At 53.3% G+C, this 15,190-nt stretch overlaps 2 protein-coding genes across 3 annotated transcripts; both read right to left on the bottom strand.

The window, feature by feature from the left end:
* Positions 1-2,994: 2,994 nt before the first annotated feature.
* On the bottom strand, positions 2,995-8,564 carry Zglp1 (zinc finger GATA like protein 1). Its single transcript, XM_090337590.1, has 5 exons — positions 8,411-8,564; positions 7,555-7,905; positions 4,450-4,535; positions 4,020-4,113; positions 2,995-3,136 (listed from the first exon to the last, which is right to left on the bottom strand). The coding sequence occupies exons 1-5, from the start codon at positions 8,530-8,532 to the stop codon at positions 3,007-3,009; spliced, it is 783 nt and encodes a 260-aa protein (XP_090193716.1). The 5' UTR covers positions 8,533-8,564; the 3' UTR covers positions 2,995-3,006.
* On the bottom strand, positions 8,565-15,133 carry Fdx2 (ferredoxin 2). 2 transcript variants are annotated; one of them, XM_090337611.1, is made up of 5 exons: positions 14,912-15,130; positions 14,782-14,836; positions 14,552-14,658; positions 9,157-9,244; positions 8,565-9,086 (listed from the first exon to the last, which is right to left on the bottom strand). In XM_090337611.1, the coding sequence occupies exons 1-5, from the start codon at positions 15,036-15,038 to the stop codon at positions 8,930-8,932; spliced, it is 534 nt and encodes a 177-aa protein (XP_090193737.1). In that variant the 5' UTR covers positions 15,039-15,130; the 3' UTR covers positions 8,565-8,929. The 2 variants fall into 2 exon arrangements, with proteins under 2 accessions (XP_090193737.1, XP_090193730.1); XM_090337604.1 differs by having other exon boundaries at positions 14,782-15,133.
* Between the last annotated feature and the right edge of the window lie 57 nt (positions 15,134-15,190).

Genomic DNA, 15,190 nt, shown 5'->3' with positions numbered 1-15,190 from the left:
GACACATTTCCTGCAATCAGGAGTCCCTTGGGGAGGGGTGGGGATCCAGCCTTCCTCCTCCCTGCCCAGCTCTGCCCTTTGACTCTGACTTTCTGGAGGAGGCAGCTGTTTCCCAGGGCCTGGTTCCTGGCAGGACAAGGTCATCTTGCCAAGATGATGAACAGCAGGAAGAATAAACACCAGCCTCCCCCCGCCCCCCAACGGGGATGCTTAAGCCCTATGGGTGTCAGCCTTGGAGCTGTTCCTTCTGCCAGGCTCCGTGGCTCACACCTGTAATCCTGGTTTATCAGGAGGCTGGCAACTTGAGGATTAGAGTTTAAAACCAGCCCAGGCTGGAAAGTTAGTGAGACTCTTCACCTCCAATGAACTACTCAAAAGCCGGAAATGGAGCTGTGGCTCAAGTGGTAGAGCACCTGCCTTGAGTTAAAAAATTGTAGGACACTTGGTGGTTCTGTGGCCGGTAATCTTAGCTACTCAGGAGGCTGAGATCTGAGGACTGAGGTTCAAAGCCATCCCCCGGCACAAAAAGGACCTGAGACTGGAATTAACCTCTAGAAAAAATGGGAAGTGTGGCTTGGCTCAGGGTAGGGTGGTATCCCAGGGGTAGGGAGGTGGCTTTGAGCTACAGAGCTTAGGGACAGTGCCCAGACTGAGTTCAAGCCCCATGACCCACAAAAAACCCACAAAAACAAAAAAACCTAAGAATAGACCTTCCCTACGATCCCGCCATACCACTCCTGGCATCTATCCTGAGCATCATAACCCAGGATAGGATAAGGACACCTGCTCAGCCATGTTCATCGCTGCACTACTCACACTAGCCAAGTGATGGAAACAACCCAGATGCCCCACCACAGATGAATGGATCCAGAAACTGTGGTACATATATACAATGGAATTCTACATAGCCACAAGACAAGAAAAAACAACTGCATTTGCTGAGCAGTGGATGAAACCATAGCAAATCATGTTGAGATAAGTCAATTCCAAAGGAACAAAAGGCGTATAGTCTCCTTAATATGTGCATATTAGACCCAAACAGTACAAGAGTGATGACTCAATATTGGGACGCCCAAGGTTATTGACACGGTCTTGGAGATACAAATATAACTACATAGTCATAAAAACTTATGATGGGATATATATCCTATAGACATTATAGATATGTATCTATGACATACAAGCTCTCAGCTTCATTTTGATTATGTTCTGAAATTTATGTGCCAGTGATTGCATAAAGATTCCCTTCTTGAATACTTGTTTGTTAAACATGACATTTGAAATATGATGTAAAAATCAGCATTAATAAAATCTTTTAAATAAAAAAAAAATGCTGGAGGCCGGGAGCTGGCCTAGTGGTACAGTGCTTACCTAGCATGCATGAAGACCCAGGTTCAACTCCTCAGTACACATAGAAAAAAGCCAGAAGTGGTGCTGAGGCTCCAGTGGTAGAGCTCTAGCCTTGAGAAAGTCCAAAGACAGTGCTCAGGCCCTGAGTTCAAGCACCAGGACTGGGAAAAAAAAAAAAATGCTGGGACAGCACCCAGGCCCTGAGCTCAAGCCTCAGGACCTACAAAAATAAATAAAACCCCCAAACATGCTTTCTTTAAAGGGCTTACCCCTGTCCCACCCTCAAGGCCTTCTCCAACATGTATTCACCCCAGTGCCTCAGTTTACCCCTAGCCCAGCTTGGCTTTTCTGATGGGCCCTTCCTGATTCACAGCAGACAAAAGGATGAGCCTGCAACCCTCATGGCACACTCACCATCTCCCCTCTGCGCCACAGCAGAAGGAGAGCAGCTGGGGGACCTCCCCCACTCTCCCTGCTCCCTGAAAAGCAGGAACACTGGCCCTGCATCAGGAAATGGGCCCCAGGAAGCTCCTCCCTCACTAGCAGAGCTGTGAGAAGACTGCAGCCCAAGATGAGAATAGGAAATGGTATTTGAAGGCAAAACAGTGTTGCGTGCCAAGGACAAAGGCATGAAAACACAAATGATGAGTGGGCCCCCGACCCCCCACATCTTCTCACTCCACTCCTATTGGCTGCTTCCAGGCTCCCAGAAACCCTCTGGGCACAAGTCCCAGTCTACCCCAGGGCCTTTGCATTGACCTTTTTCCTGAGGAGTCAAAAGCTCTGTACTAAGCTGGGCACTGATGGCTCACGCCTGTAATCCTAGCTACTCAGGAGGTTGAGATCTGAGGATCAGGGTTCAAAGCCAGCCCCAGCAGAAAGGTAAGTGATATTTAGCTGCAAAGACCCACTCAAAAGCCCCAGGACCAGCAAAACCCACACAGTTATAGCTCTGAGAGGCAGATCAGCAAGAAGTTGGCTAGCTAGTGCGGTGTGAGTGTGTCAGACTGGAGTGAAGGTGACACTGGGGCTGTGTCCCCACAGTGACAAATGAGCGCCAGGTGTGACAGGAGGGTGACATGGTTCCCCACAGAGCAGGGAACACCTGTCCCTTTGACACACCTTATGCAGTTTTTGGCAGTACTGGGATTTGAACTCTGGGCGATGAGATGGCTAAGCCGGTCCTCTATCACTTGGGCCATGCCTCTACGTCTGGCTTTTTGCTAACGGGAGGTAAGAATGTCAAGTTTTGTCTACCTAGGCTGCTTTCAGAGCTCAGCCTCCTGAGTTGCTGGGAATACAGGCGAGAGGCACCAGGGGGAGACCACACGAACCTCCACATTTTATCCTCCAGTCGGAGCCTCCCGAGGGCCAGGACGTTTGTCTCCTGTCTGAACCACACGTGGCCTCCCCTGCCAAGTCCACTGGTAATGACGACAGTGAAGGATCTCTGCTCAGACATTTCCTTTATTTGGGGCCCCGCAGGACCGGATGGTGAAGGGGAAGAGCTGGGGGTCCTGCCGCCCCCCCAGAGGCCTGGCTCTCCAGCCTGGGAATCTAAGTGGGAAGTGACTGAGGGCAGATCCGCTTCCGAGGAGTTCTGCCCTCTCTCCCCTGGGAGAAACTGAGGCAGGACCCACTCAGCCGGGTGAACAATTAGGCTTCCTGAGTGGGGCCTGGATGGGATCCTACAGACACCCCACACCTGCCACACAGACGCTTGGCCTGGACACTTTTCCGGGGCACCAGCCAGCAACTGGAACAACGCGTACCATATTTCTTGTACCTGGGATTGGGGGAAAACCAAGAAGCCATCATTGTGTGTGTGTGTGTGTGTGTGTGTGTGTGTGCGCGCGCGTGCGTGCGTGCAAGCGCGTGCCAGGGACTAGGCACTGTCTCTAAGCTTTTTCACTCACGACTGGCACTCTACCACTCGAGCCATAGCTCCCCTTCCAGCTTTTTGCTGGTTCACTGGAGATAAGAGTTTCATGGAGGACCTAGTGGTAAAGTGCTTGCCTAGCATGCATGAAGCCCTGGGTTCGATTCCTCAGTACCACAGACACAGAAAAAGCCGGAAATGGTGCTGTGGCTCAAGTTGTAGAGTGCTAGCCTTGAGAAAGACCAAGGACAGTGCCCAGGCCCTGAGTTCAAGCCCCAGGACTGGCAAAAATAAAATAAAATAAATCTGGGTGTGGTGGCTCACACCTGTAATCCTAGCTACTCAGGAGTCTGAGATCTTAGATCAAGGTTCAAAGCCAGCCCGGTTACAAAAGGACCTGAGATTCTTATCTCCAATTAACCTCAAGAAAATAGGAAGTGGGGCTTGGCTCAAGGGGTAGGGCAGTAGCCTTGAGCTGAAGAGCTCAGGGACAGCGCCCAGGCTGAGTTCAAGCCCCATGGTCCATGGGAAAAAAAAAAATTCATGGACTTTCCTGCCCAGGCTGGCTTTAAATCCTGATCCTGAGCTTTCAGCCAGCCTCCGGAGCAGCTGGGATTACAGGCATGAGCCTGGCTGAAAGCACCACTGGGGATGCAGCAGAGCTTCCCTCCAGAAACCAACCCAGGGAAACCATTTTCCCAAAGAGGAGGCTCCTTTCCTCCCTTCTTTCACTCTGGGCAAGCACAGATTCCATGTGGGGCCCCCACTCCCCCAGTCCATGCTTGAAGACCTGATTCCACAGGCGTTGCACAGGGGTGTCCCATCTTCCGCATCTCTCCACAGTGGAGTCCTCTGGGTTCTACAGGAAGCACAGCGTCGGGGTTCTGGAGGGTCAGAGGTGAGTGAGAATTAAGGTTAGGGTTAGGGTAAATTTTTTGGGGGGGGCAGAAGGGGATCTGTGAAGGGTTGGGTGGCTCTGGGCCAGCCTTGGGTGTTGTCAGATCAAAAATGGGGAGCGCCGAGAAGGGAGACAGATGGCAGAGCTGTGCCAGGGAGGAAGCCGGGGGTGGGGTGACTCAGCCCAGGGGGGGATGTGCTGTTTGGCTAAATGAGGAAGCACCATGGAGAAGGGGGTGGGGAGAAAGACATGGATGCTGGGAAACTGTTCCATTCTCCCCCCCCAAAAAAAATATTTATAGCTCTCACACTTTAGGACTCACCCAAGATCTCACTGCCTCCGTGGCTGGGCTCGGGGACCCTGGCTGGGCTGGGGAGGGGTTTTTCAGCAAGGTTGGTGCCGGCCAGGCTAGAGGAGAGACAAAACATTAGGAAGGGAGGGGGGTACAGGAGAGAAAGCAGGGATCCACATCCTATTCCCCCAAATGAAGAGAATTATCCAGGCATTATCCAGATAGCTGATGTCCCTAAAGTCTGGCTTGGCGCTCTGCTAGCGCAATAATATTGACACAAGTATGGTAGCACACTCGTGTAATCCAACTCTCAGAAAGGAGAAGAAAAAACAATTTGAGGCCAACCTAGGCTATATGGCAAGACCTTGTTACAACCAAACAAACATAAATGTTATTTGAAGCTCAAATTGTTTTTTTCCTACATCTTTGCCACATGACTCTGGCTTCCTCCTGTGTAAAATGGGTTTCAGGGGCTTTAATGGGCCCATCGCTTGTTAACTGACTGGAGATTCCTCAAAAAACTAAACAAAGAAAACAAACAAACAAAAAAGAAGCAAAGATCTTCCCTACAACCCAGCCATAGCATCTATCCTGAACACCACGAGTCAGGATACCAAGGCATGAGATTCACAGGAGTCAAGTCGTGAGAACAGCCCAGATGCCCTACACTAGATGAGTGGATGCAAATAATGTGGTTGGTGTATCTACAATGGAATTTCATATGGCCACTAGAAAGAATGACATGATGTCGCTGGCAAGGAAATGGACAGATGTAGAACCAATCACATTATATGAGATAAGCCAAGCCCAGAGAGGAAAAATGGCACAAGTTTTCTCTTATCTGTAGAAGGCTAGATCTAAAATACACCCAGACATGATCAATTTTACAGAATCCTAGGCAATCACACACACAGAGATCAAAGGAGAATATTCTTAGGAGAGGAACACAAAGGCACAATGCCTATGTGCTTCTAATTATACAAAATAATATTTAAGCAAGGTGCCTGTGGCTCATGCCTGTAATCCTAGCTACTCAGGATGCTAAGATCTGAGGATCACAGTTCAAAGCCAGCCATGAAACTCTTGTCTCCAATTAAATCACTAGAAAAACAGAAGTGGCGTGTGGCTCAAGTGCAGGGTGGTAGCCTTGAGCTGAAGAGCTCAGGGACAGTGCCCAGGCCCAGAATTCAAGCCCCATGACCGGAAAAAAATAAATAAGAATTTTAAAAAATTGAAAAGAAAATAATAATAATTATGGTTCAAAGCCAGCCTATTTTTTTTTTTGCCAGTTCTGGGACTTGAACTCAGGGTCTGAGCACTGTCCTTGAGCTTTTTCAAGACCTAGTGCTCTACCACTTGAGCCACAGCACCATTTCTAGCTTTTTCTATGTATGTGGTACCAAGGAATTGAACTATGGTTTTCATGCATTCTAGGCAAGCATTGTACCACTAGGCCAAACTCCTGGCCCTCGGGGAAGGAAAGTTTATGAGACCCTTATCTCCAAATAACTGTCAGAAAGTGGCATTGTGGCTCAAGTGGTAGAATACTAGCTCTGAGGAAAAAGAGATCAGGGATCAGGCCTTGGGTCAAGCCCCAAAACAAATGAACAAAAAGAGACAAAGAGGGACCGGGAGTTTGGCCTAGTGGTTAAAGTGCTTGCCTAGCATGCATGAAGACCCGGGTTCGATTCCTCGGTACCACATACATAGAAAAAAGCCGGAAGTGGTGCTGAGGCTCAAGTGGTAGAGCTCTAGCCTTGAGAAAGTCCAAGGACAGTGCTCAGGCTCTGAGCTCAAGCCCAGGACTGGCAAAAAAAAAAAAAAAAAAAAAAAAAGAGACAAAGAAATGTACTGTTTCCCTGAATTATGCAATATAATCCCTCTGTATATCACCTTTATACTAACAACGATGACAACAAAAAATAACCCAAAGGCTGGAGATGTGTAGAGTGCTTGCCTAGCATGCATATGCATAAAGCCCTGGGCTTGATTTCTTAGTACCACACATACAGAAAAAGCCAGAAGTGCAACTGTGGCTCAAGTGGTTGAGCGCTAGACTTCAGCACAGAGAGACTCAGGGATAGAGCTCAGGACATGAGTTCAAACCCTAGGATTGGCCAAAAACAACTGAGAGCTAGAAATATGATTCAAGTGGTAGAGCATCAAGCATGAAAAAGAGCATGAATTTCCTGAGTTTAAGTCCCAATAATGGGACAGAAAAGAAAAGAAAAAGAAAAAAGAAAAGAAAGGGGGGGGGGAGGAAAAAACAGTAAGGCAATGGTGGCTTATGCCTGTAATCCTAGCTACTCAGGAGGCTGAGATATGAGTTTCCTTGCTCAAAGCCAGCCTGGGCAGGAAAGTTCATGAGACTCCAATTAACCACCAAAAAAAATCTCCAATTAACCACCAAAAAACCCCTCCAGAAATGGCGCTGTGGCTCAAATGGCTGAGTGTTAACTTTGAGCAAAATGTTCAGGAGTAGCACACCCAGGCCCGGAGTTCAAGAACCAGGACTGATCAGAAAAAGAAAAAAAGCCAGGGACTAGGAGTGTGTCCTGGTGGTGGAGTGCTTGCCTAGCATGCACGGACACCTGGGCTCGATTCCTCGGCACCACATGCGTAGCAAAAAGCCAGAAGTGGTGCTGAGGCTCAGGTGGTGGAGCTCCAGCCTGGAGGAAGCCCAAGGACAGTGCTCAGGCCCTGAGCTCAAGCCCAGGACTGGAAAAAAAAAAAAAAAACAACCTTAAAGTCTACAGGAGGCTTTTTCTTTCTTTCTGCCCCCCCCAAACACTGCATCAATTGCTTATTTATTGATTTATTTAGTGCTGAAACCGAGGAGCGAACGCAGGGCCCGAGCTCCTCTCGAGCTCCGGCTCACGGGTGGGCGCCGCCGCCTGGGCCTACGTTCTATCTCCAGCTTTCGGTTTGGTTCTTTTCCGTGGTTCTCGTGGACGCGTCTGCCCGGGCTGGCTTCGAACCTCCGCCCTCCGATCTCAGCGTCCCGAGCGGCCGGGATTACAGGTGTGAGCCACATGCTCCGGGCAGCCATTTTATGTTCAAGACTTGCACTCTGCTGGATGTGGGTGTTTCTGGGAATGCTGCGCCCCTCTTCGGGGTGACGGGGTCCGGCCCTACCTGTAGGTAGGCGAGATCTGCAGGCTGCGGTCCGGGTGGAGCTGGAACGTCAGCGTCACCCCTTTGAAGTCGGGGTCCTCCTTCTCGCTGCCCTGGCGGGGGTGCGGCTGCTTCCGGGGTCTTCTTGGCGACGGCGCCCGGGGCTGCTCCGGGCGGCGGCGCTTGGGGCTGGCCGTGCTCAGCGTGCTCTTGGAGGCCTGGGCCATGGCCAGGGGCCCCAGCGACCCCAGGCCCATCGGCTCCCAGCAGGGCCCCAGGGCCTGGGCGCTGGCGATGGGGGGCAGAGCCAGCCCCTCTTCTGCCTTTCGGAGGAGGCGCAGCAGCGAGCCCTGGCAGGGAGGCCAGAGGGACCTGGGGGGGCGAGGGGCAGGGGCCAGGCTTACCGTGTGTGCGGGAGCGGGAGCGGGGCTGCAGGGTCTCAGCCCCCAGGGATCGCCCGTCCCCGGTGGCACCTGACAGGCAGGGCCCCCGCCCCGCCCCCGCGGGCCCGGCCATCTTCGGCCCGCTGGATCGTGCAACGATTCCCTCCGATCCCGTCCAGGCCTAACGCGCGCGGCGGGATCTGAACCCGGAGCCGCCCCGACGCCCCCGGCCCGCGTCCTGCCCGGATCCATGGGTTACCCACGCCCCACACCGCGTGACCCCCGACGGGCGCCGGCGAGGCCGTCCCGGCGTGCCACCCCCCATGCGCGCTGAACCCCTCCAGCGTCCCCGGCCCCCCCCGGGGGGCCCCAGGGCCCAGGCCCGCGACCCCTGGGTAACCCCGGGGGCGGGGGGGGGGAGGCGATCTGCGGGCAGGGGTGGGGGTCGGGGTGGCAGGGCCGCGCCCTCCCCCCTCCTGCCCGCCCTCTGGTACCTGCATCTCAGGGGTGGCGGCTCGAGCGGCGCCGGGGGTCCCGGGGGCGACTCAGGGTCCAGACAGGGCGGCGCCAGCAGCTCCCTCAGCAGCAGCAAGCGGGGGTCGCACCCGGCCTCCATGGCCCCAGCCGCCCCGCCCCGCCAATGGCGAAGGGCGGCGATGGGCGCCAGCTGGGCGAGGCCGCGCGGGGGCGCCGCGGCGGGCGGGGGGCGAGGGGCGCCACCTGGGCGGGGCGCGGGGGCCGCGATCGCGGTTTCGGGGTGGGGCGCGGGCGGGGGGCCGAGCCCAGCCCCCCAAGGACACTCACAGGCCGGAGATCTGCGACAGTTTTTATTGCGGCTCAATTTGAGCCCAAGCCTTTGCGCACGCCCCTGCTGTCAGAGGCTGGGGTCGGGGGCCGAGGCGCCCCGGCCGGGGCCCTGCGCCCCCCACCCGGGCTGGCTCCGTGCCCGGCCCGGTCCCCGCCGGCCAGGCCGGCCGTGCTCTCCCCGCACGTCCCGTGGCGCCCCGGCCGCGTCAGTGGGGCTTGGGCACGTGGCCGTCCACGTAGAAGTTCCGCGTGATCCGGGGCAGCGTGAACTCCGCCCCGTCCAGCTCGCGGGTCAGGACGATCTGGCAGCCCAGCCGAGAATTCTCCTGGAGCAGAGGCGCCATGTCCAGCATGTCGTCCTCCCTGCGGGCGGGGCAGCGGTCAGCGCGGGCGCGGGGACCCGAGGCCGGCGGCGGGGCCCCCACGCGCTCACCTCTCCTCAGGGGGCGGCAGGAGGTCCAGGTGGGCCGCGCTCACGTACACGTGGCAGGTGGAACAGGCCAGGGAGGCTTCGCAGGCCCCTGGGGCGGGAGTGGAGAGAGCAGGTGATGGGGCCGCGGCCGCACCCCTGGGGAGCCCGTGCTGGGCATGGGAGCCGCGGGCTCGCAGGGGCTCCAGCCTGGAAATCTTCACCCCCCGGGTGGCTGAGCTCAGAGGACCCGGGTTTGAAGCCCCATGGGGCTGGAAGTGGAGCTGTGGCTCGAGTGGTGGAGCACCATTTTGAGGACAAAAAGCTAAGGGAGGGATGGCGATGCAGCCCCGAGGTAGAGTGCCGGCCTCGCATGCAGGAGGCCCTGGGTTCGATTCCACTGAAAAAGGGGCGGTGTGACTCGACTGGGAGAGTGGCTTTGTGCCAAAAGAAGCCAAGGGCAGTGCTGGGGCGCTGAGCTTAAGCCTGGGGCTAAGAACAAACCAACAAATGAAAAACATTATGGGACAGGGTCCCAGCACTGAGTTTGCACCTCAGGATAGGCAAGCAAACACTCACACACACACCCCCAAAATAAGAGTCCAAATTCCTTCACTCAGGACCTGAGATCTACTTTTCCCTCTATCACTGGATTGCTTCCTTAAAAAAAAGGGGGGTGCAGAGGGGGCAGAAGTGTGGCCTAGCGGTAGAGTGCTTGCCTAGCATGCACAAACCTCTGGGTTCAATTCCTCGGTACCACACATACAGAAAAGCTGTAAGTAGTGCTGTAGATCAAGTGGTAGAATGCTAGCCTTGAGGAAATGCAGCTCAGGGACAGTGCCCCGGCCCTGAGTTCAAACCCCAGGACTGGCAAAAAAAAGAAAAAAAAATTAAATCCAGGCACTGGGGCGGCTCATTCCTGTAATCCTAGCTACTCAGCAGGCTGAGATCTAAGGATCATGGCTCAAAGCCAGTCCGGGCTCTAAAGTCCTTGATATTTTTATCTCCAATTAACCACCAGAAAACTGGAAGTGGCCCTGAGGCTCAAGGGGGCCCAGAGTCCAAGTCTCATGACCGACAGGGAAAAAAAAAAAAAGACAAGACAGGGCTGGGAGTTTGGCCTAGTGGTGGAGTGCTTGCCTAGCATGCATGAAGCCCTAGATTTGATTCCTCAGTACCACGTAGAGTGAAGCCCGGAAGTGGAGCTGTGGCTGAAGTAGTAGAGTGCTAGCCTTGAGCAAAAGCAGCTCAGGGACAGTGCTCGGGGCCTGAGTTCAAGTCCCAGGACTGGCCAAAAAAAAAAAAAAAAGGACAGGGCTTTGAAGACAAGGCTGCAGTCAAGTCAAGATCTTCCCATCTCAGCCGATTACAGAAATAACTTCCACAATCAGCTCCAAATATAACCCTGTATATCACAATGAATATACCAAATTCCCCATGTGGGGCCTTTGCTCTCTGGTCTGTAGAGCCTAGAATGCTCTTTTTCTCCACTGACTCAATTTAACTATCCACAGACACCCCTCCCTCTGTTTCTTTTCACCATTTATTGCCATAAATAACCCTGTTTATTACTTTTTGGTGTGCTGGTACTAGATTAGCCACAGGTGAATCCCTGTGCCTGGCTTCTAAGTAACATACACTCTTTCTCCCTGTTTCTTTCTTTGGGTCCTAGACCAGGCCTTAAACCAGATGCTTTTTGTTGTTGTTAGTCATGAGGCTTGAACTCAGGACCTATGCTCAAGGCTAGTGCGCTGTTATTTCGAGCACTGGTTTTACGGTGGCTCATGGGAGATACAGTCTTCACAGACATTCCTCTTGGTCTGCTCAGGCTGCCTTTGAACCATAACCCTCACAGCTCAGTCTCCTGAGTAGCTAGGATTACAAGCGTAAGCCACCAGTGTTCAGCTTACCTGACTTTTTTGTTCACTGGCTAGCATTCTAACCCCAAGCTGAGCCACGCTTCCAACCACCCCAGAAGTCATTTACCTCCAGGCTGACCTGCCGTCTTCTGTCTGCAACAGGTGCCAGGTGCTAAGTATTATAAATAATTTCATCCCACAGCCACTCAATGGGAGAACAGAGAAATCACCTGGTTTTAAAATAGCAAAGGCACTGGTGGCTCAGGCCTGTAATCCTAGCTACTCAGGAGGCTCAGATCTGTTAATCATGGTTCGAAGCCAGCCTGGGCAGGAAAGTTTATAAGACTCTTATCTCCAATAAACTATCAAAAAACTCAAAATTTTGAGGCCGGGAGTGTGGCCCAGTGGTGGAGTGCTTGCCTAGCATGCACAAAGACCTGGGTTCGATTCCTCGGTACCACATACATAGAAAAAAGCCAGAAGTGGTGCTGAGGCCCAAGTGGTAGAGCTCTAGCCTTGAGAAAGTCCAAGGACAGTGCTCAGGCCCTGAGCTCAAGCCCAGGACTGGCAAAAAAAAAAAACAACTCAAAATTTTAAGAGTGCTAGCTTTGAGCAGAAAGGCTCAGTGACAGCATCTAACGCCCTGAGTTCAAGCCTCACAATCAACTAAGTAGATAAAAATTAAGTCAATACAATAAAAAAGCTGGGGAAAGAGGCCCAGAGAAGCTAAGTACCTAGCTCAGAGTCACACCACTGGTAAGAGGCACCATGTGAGCACAGGCCACCTGCCTCACAATCAGGTTCCAGCCTCTAACCTGGAATGCTAGCTGCTCAAATTCTAGAACAGAAGGACCCAACAGGAACTTCCAATATTCCTGTTCCCCTTTACTGATTAAGTCAGGCTCCTCTACTCTCACAACAAAAATACTCTGAATGCCAGGCACTGGTGGCTCTGATCTGTAACCCTCGCTACTCAGGAGGCTGAGATCTAAGGACTGAAGTTCAAGGCCAACCTGGGCAGAAAAGTCCATGAGACTCATCTCCAATAAGGTACACAGAAAAAGCCAGAATAGGGTACCGTGGCTTGAGTGGTAGAGCACTAGCCTTGAGCACAAAAAGGCTCAGGGATAGTGCTCAAGCTGTTGAGCCCCACCCCCCACAAAAACCCCAAACCAACACAAAGAACGGTGGATGCTGGTGGCTCGCCCCTATAATCCTAGCTACTCAGGAGGCTGAGATCTGAGGATTGGGGTTCAAAGACAGCCTGGTATGAAAGTCTGTAAGACTATCTCCCATAAATGACCAGAAAACCGGAAGGGACACTGTGACTTGGGCTGAAGTGCCCAGGCTCAGAGTTCAAACCCCACAACTGACAAAAAACAAAACAAAGCAAAAAAAAAAAAACCAAACAAACCCCAAACCCACTTCTGTATATTTCCTGGTAGCTCTGCCTTCCCCACTGAGCACAGCATAATCACATGTTTACTGGTGAGATTTTTTTATTTTTATTTTTGCTAGTCCTGAGGCTTGAACTCAGGGCCTGAGCACTATCCCTGGACCTTCCTCAAGGCTAGAGCTCTACCACTTGAGCCTCAGCACCACTTCCAGCTTTTTTCTATGTATGTGGTACCGAGGAATCGAACCCGGGTCTTCGTGCATGCGAGGCAAGCACTTTAACCACTAGGCCAAACTCCCGGCCCCTGGGGAGATTTTTTTAAATTTAACTTTTTTTTTTTTTTGCTGGTCTTGAGGCCTGAACTCAGGGTCTGGGCACTGTCCCTGAGCTCCCTTTGCTCAAAGCTAGTGCTCTACTACTTGAGCCACAAGGCCACTTCCAGTTTTCTGGTGGTTAGAGATGAGTCTCTTGGACTTTCCTGGCTGGGCTGGTTTTGAATCATGATATTCAGATTGCAGTCTCTCCTGAGTAAGTAGAATTGCAGACATGAACTACCAGTGCCCAGGTTCTTTTATATTTTTACTGGTAATTTTAGTGGTTACTTAAGAGATGGAGTCTCGGGACTTGTTTTTTGTTTTGCTTCAATGGCAAAACTAGGATTTCACAGTAATCCTCTGGATCTCAGCCTCTGAATTGCTGAGATTGCAGTCATGAGCCACCAGTGTCCAGGAATTATCATCCTCACAGAGGCCTTGTCTAGCTCATACAATGCTACTGAACATCCAGTAGGTGTTTTTTGTTTGTTTCATTTTTTGCTAGCCCTGGGGCTTGAACTCAGGGCCTGAGCACTGTCCTTGGGCTTTTCTCAAGGCTAGAGCTCTACCACTTGAGCCACAGCACCACTTCTTTTTCTATGTATCTGGTACTGAGAAATTAAACTCAGGGCTTCATGCATGCTAGGCAGTCACTCTACCACTAGGCTACACTCCCCGCCAGCAGTAAGTTTTTTAGTATCCACCCAAAGGTAGCGTGGATGAGTGGCTAAAACGAGCTGGATTTCAATTTAGATTTCCCATATGGTTGATTTTGGACCAGGTCTACTGATGCTGGGGCTTAGTTTTTTCATTCCTAAAATGGAGTTCATTTCTATTTAAAGTTGATATGAAGATTTAGTCAGTTCATACCAATCTCAAATCCTGTTGTCCTGAGAGGCAGCCAGTGTGAATTAAATTTCCCAGCTCACTGCGGGACCAGAACAAGGGAGAGAACAAAACCCTGACAAGTGCTATGAGGACAGTAAAATACTACGCTAGGTACTGTGTGGCTCATACCTGTAATTCCAACTACTTGGCTGGTGAAGATCCAAGAATCACAGCCCAAGCTCAAAAGCAAGCCTTATACCTCAATGAGCCAGGCATGGTGGCTCCTATCTGTGACTGCACGAAAGAAGGATGGTGCTAGCAGGCTAGCCCCATATAAAAAGCAATACCTTATGTGAGATATACTTGGACTCAAGTGAAAGAGTTCTTGCCTGGTATGTGCAAAGTCTTTTTTTTTTTTTTTTTTTTGTCAGTTGTGAGGCTTGGGCTCTGGGCCTGGGAGCTGTCCCTGAGCTCTTTAGCTCCAGGCTACCACCCTATCCCTTGAGCCACAGAACCACTTCTGATTTTCTAGTGGTTAACTGAAGATAAGAGTCTCACGGACTTTGGTGCCTGGGCTGGCTCTGAACCGTGATCCTCAGATCTCTGCGCCAAGCTAGCCTGTGCGAAGTCTTAAGCTCAAACTCCAGCAATACCAAAATAGCAACAAATACTAAAAATAACGATAGGACTGACTTAAATAGGCTGAAGCAAGGGCCATTTTCTGAGAAAGTATATCTGATGAACACAACAGGAAATGCAAAGGTCCTGAGGTGGAATGACTAAGCTGCTAGATACATGAAGAAAGTCACTGTGAACCCCAGCACTCAGGACTCTGGCTCAGGGACAGAGCCCAGGCCACAACTAACTCACACGCACGCACATGCGCACACGCCCTGGGGAGGGGGCTGGGCAGCGGAGTCCGCCATGTGTTTGGACTTGCTCTGGCCGCCCTCCACCTGCGGATCCGTGCTGTTTTGAACGCGGGGTGCAGGGTCTCCCCCTTCCCCGTGGCGGGCCCCTACCTTCCAGGTCCACCCCGTGGCGCTGGGCCAGGTGAAGCACATCGTCCCCGACTCTACCGCTCGCGGGGATCCGTCGTCCTGAGCGGTCTATGAACACCACGTTCACCCTGGGGACAGGCGGGGTGCGGATGGCGGCGTGGGGGCGGCGCCGGGGCCTCGCGGCCGGGGGCGGGGCGGGGACGTCGGGTCGGGACGGCTCCCCCCCCCCGTCCCCGCCCCGCCGCACTCACACGTCCCCCGGCCGCTCGGGGCCTCCTCCGGCCGCCTCGCCCGCGGGTGCAGAGCCTGGAAGACACGGGAGGGTGAGCGGGGCCCCGCGGCGCCCGGAGCCGGGCCGATCGGCCCCGGGCGCCCGAGTACCTGCGGTCCCCAGCTTCCTGGTGGCCTCTGGGGCCGCCGCGTCCCCGGACCAGCTCCACCGGGAGCCCCTGGCCGCCCGGAGCAGGAACCGGGCATTCACGCCGCCTCGAGCCATGGAGGCGGCCATGACAGGCGTCACGTGACCGCGCCGCCGGGCCTGCGCAGTGCGGAGCCGGGGCGGCCCGGCCCGTAATGTCTGGAGTAGCCGCGCGGGCCGCGTCCGGCAGGGGAGGCCCGCGGGGGTCACCCTGGACCCCCGCCCCGTGCCACGGCCCCAAG

The sequence above is a fragment of the Megascapheus bottae genome, chromosome 1, assembly GCF_031878675.1.
Source record: "Megascapheus bottae isolate mThoBot1 chromosome 1, mThoBot2.hap1, whole genome shotgun sequence".
NCBI lineage: Eukaryota > Metazoa > Chordata > Mammalia > Rodentia > Geomyidae > Megascapheus > Megascapheus bottae.
The sequence above is the reverse complement of the archived record's forward strand: the minus strand, read 5'-3'. Positions and strand labels throughout refer to the sequence as shown.

What these genes read in the sequence shown, in the direction of transcription:
- Fdx2 (XM_090337604.1), bottom strand. Translation starts at nt 15,038, where the DNA reads ATGGCCGCCTCCATGGCTCGAGGCGGCGTGAATGCCCGGTTCCTGCTC. An exon ending in CCCGAGCGGCCGGGGGACGT is followed by an intron (nt 14,659 to 14,781) that starts GTGAGTGCGGCG and finishes GCCTGTCCCCAG; the next exon opens with GGTGAACGTGGTGTTCATAG. An exon ending in CTGCCGCCCCCTGAGGAGAG is followed by an intron (nt 9,087 to 9,156) that starts GTGAGCGCGTGG and finishes CCCCGCCCGCAG; the next exon opens with GGAGGACGACATGCTGGACA.
- Zglp1 (XM_090337590.1), bottom strand. Translation starts at nt 8,532, where the DNA reads ATGGAGGCCGGGTGCGACCCCCGCTTGCTGCTGCTGAGGGAGCTGCTG. An exon ending in CCGCCACCCCTGAGATGCAG is followed by an intron (nt 7,906 to 8,410) that starts GTACCAGAGGGC and finishes TCGCCCCCCCAG; the next exon opens with GTCCCTCTGGCCTCCCTGCC. An exon ending in CGGAGGCAGTGAGATCTTGG is followed by an intron (nt 4,114 to 4,449) that starts GTGAGTCCTAAA and finishes CTGACCCTCCAG; the next exon opens with AACCCCGACGCTGTGCTTCC.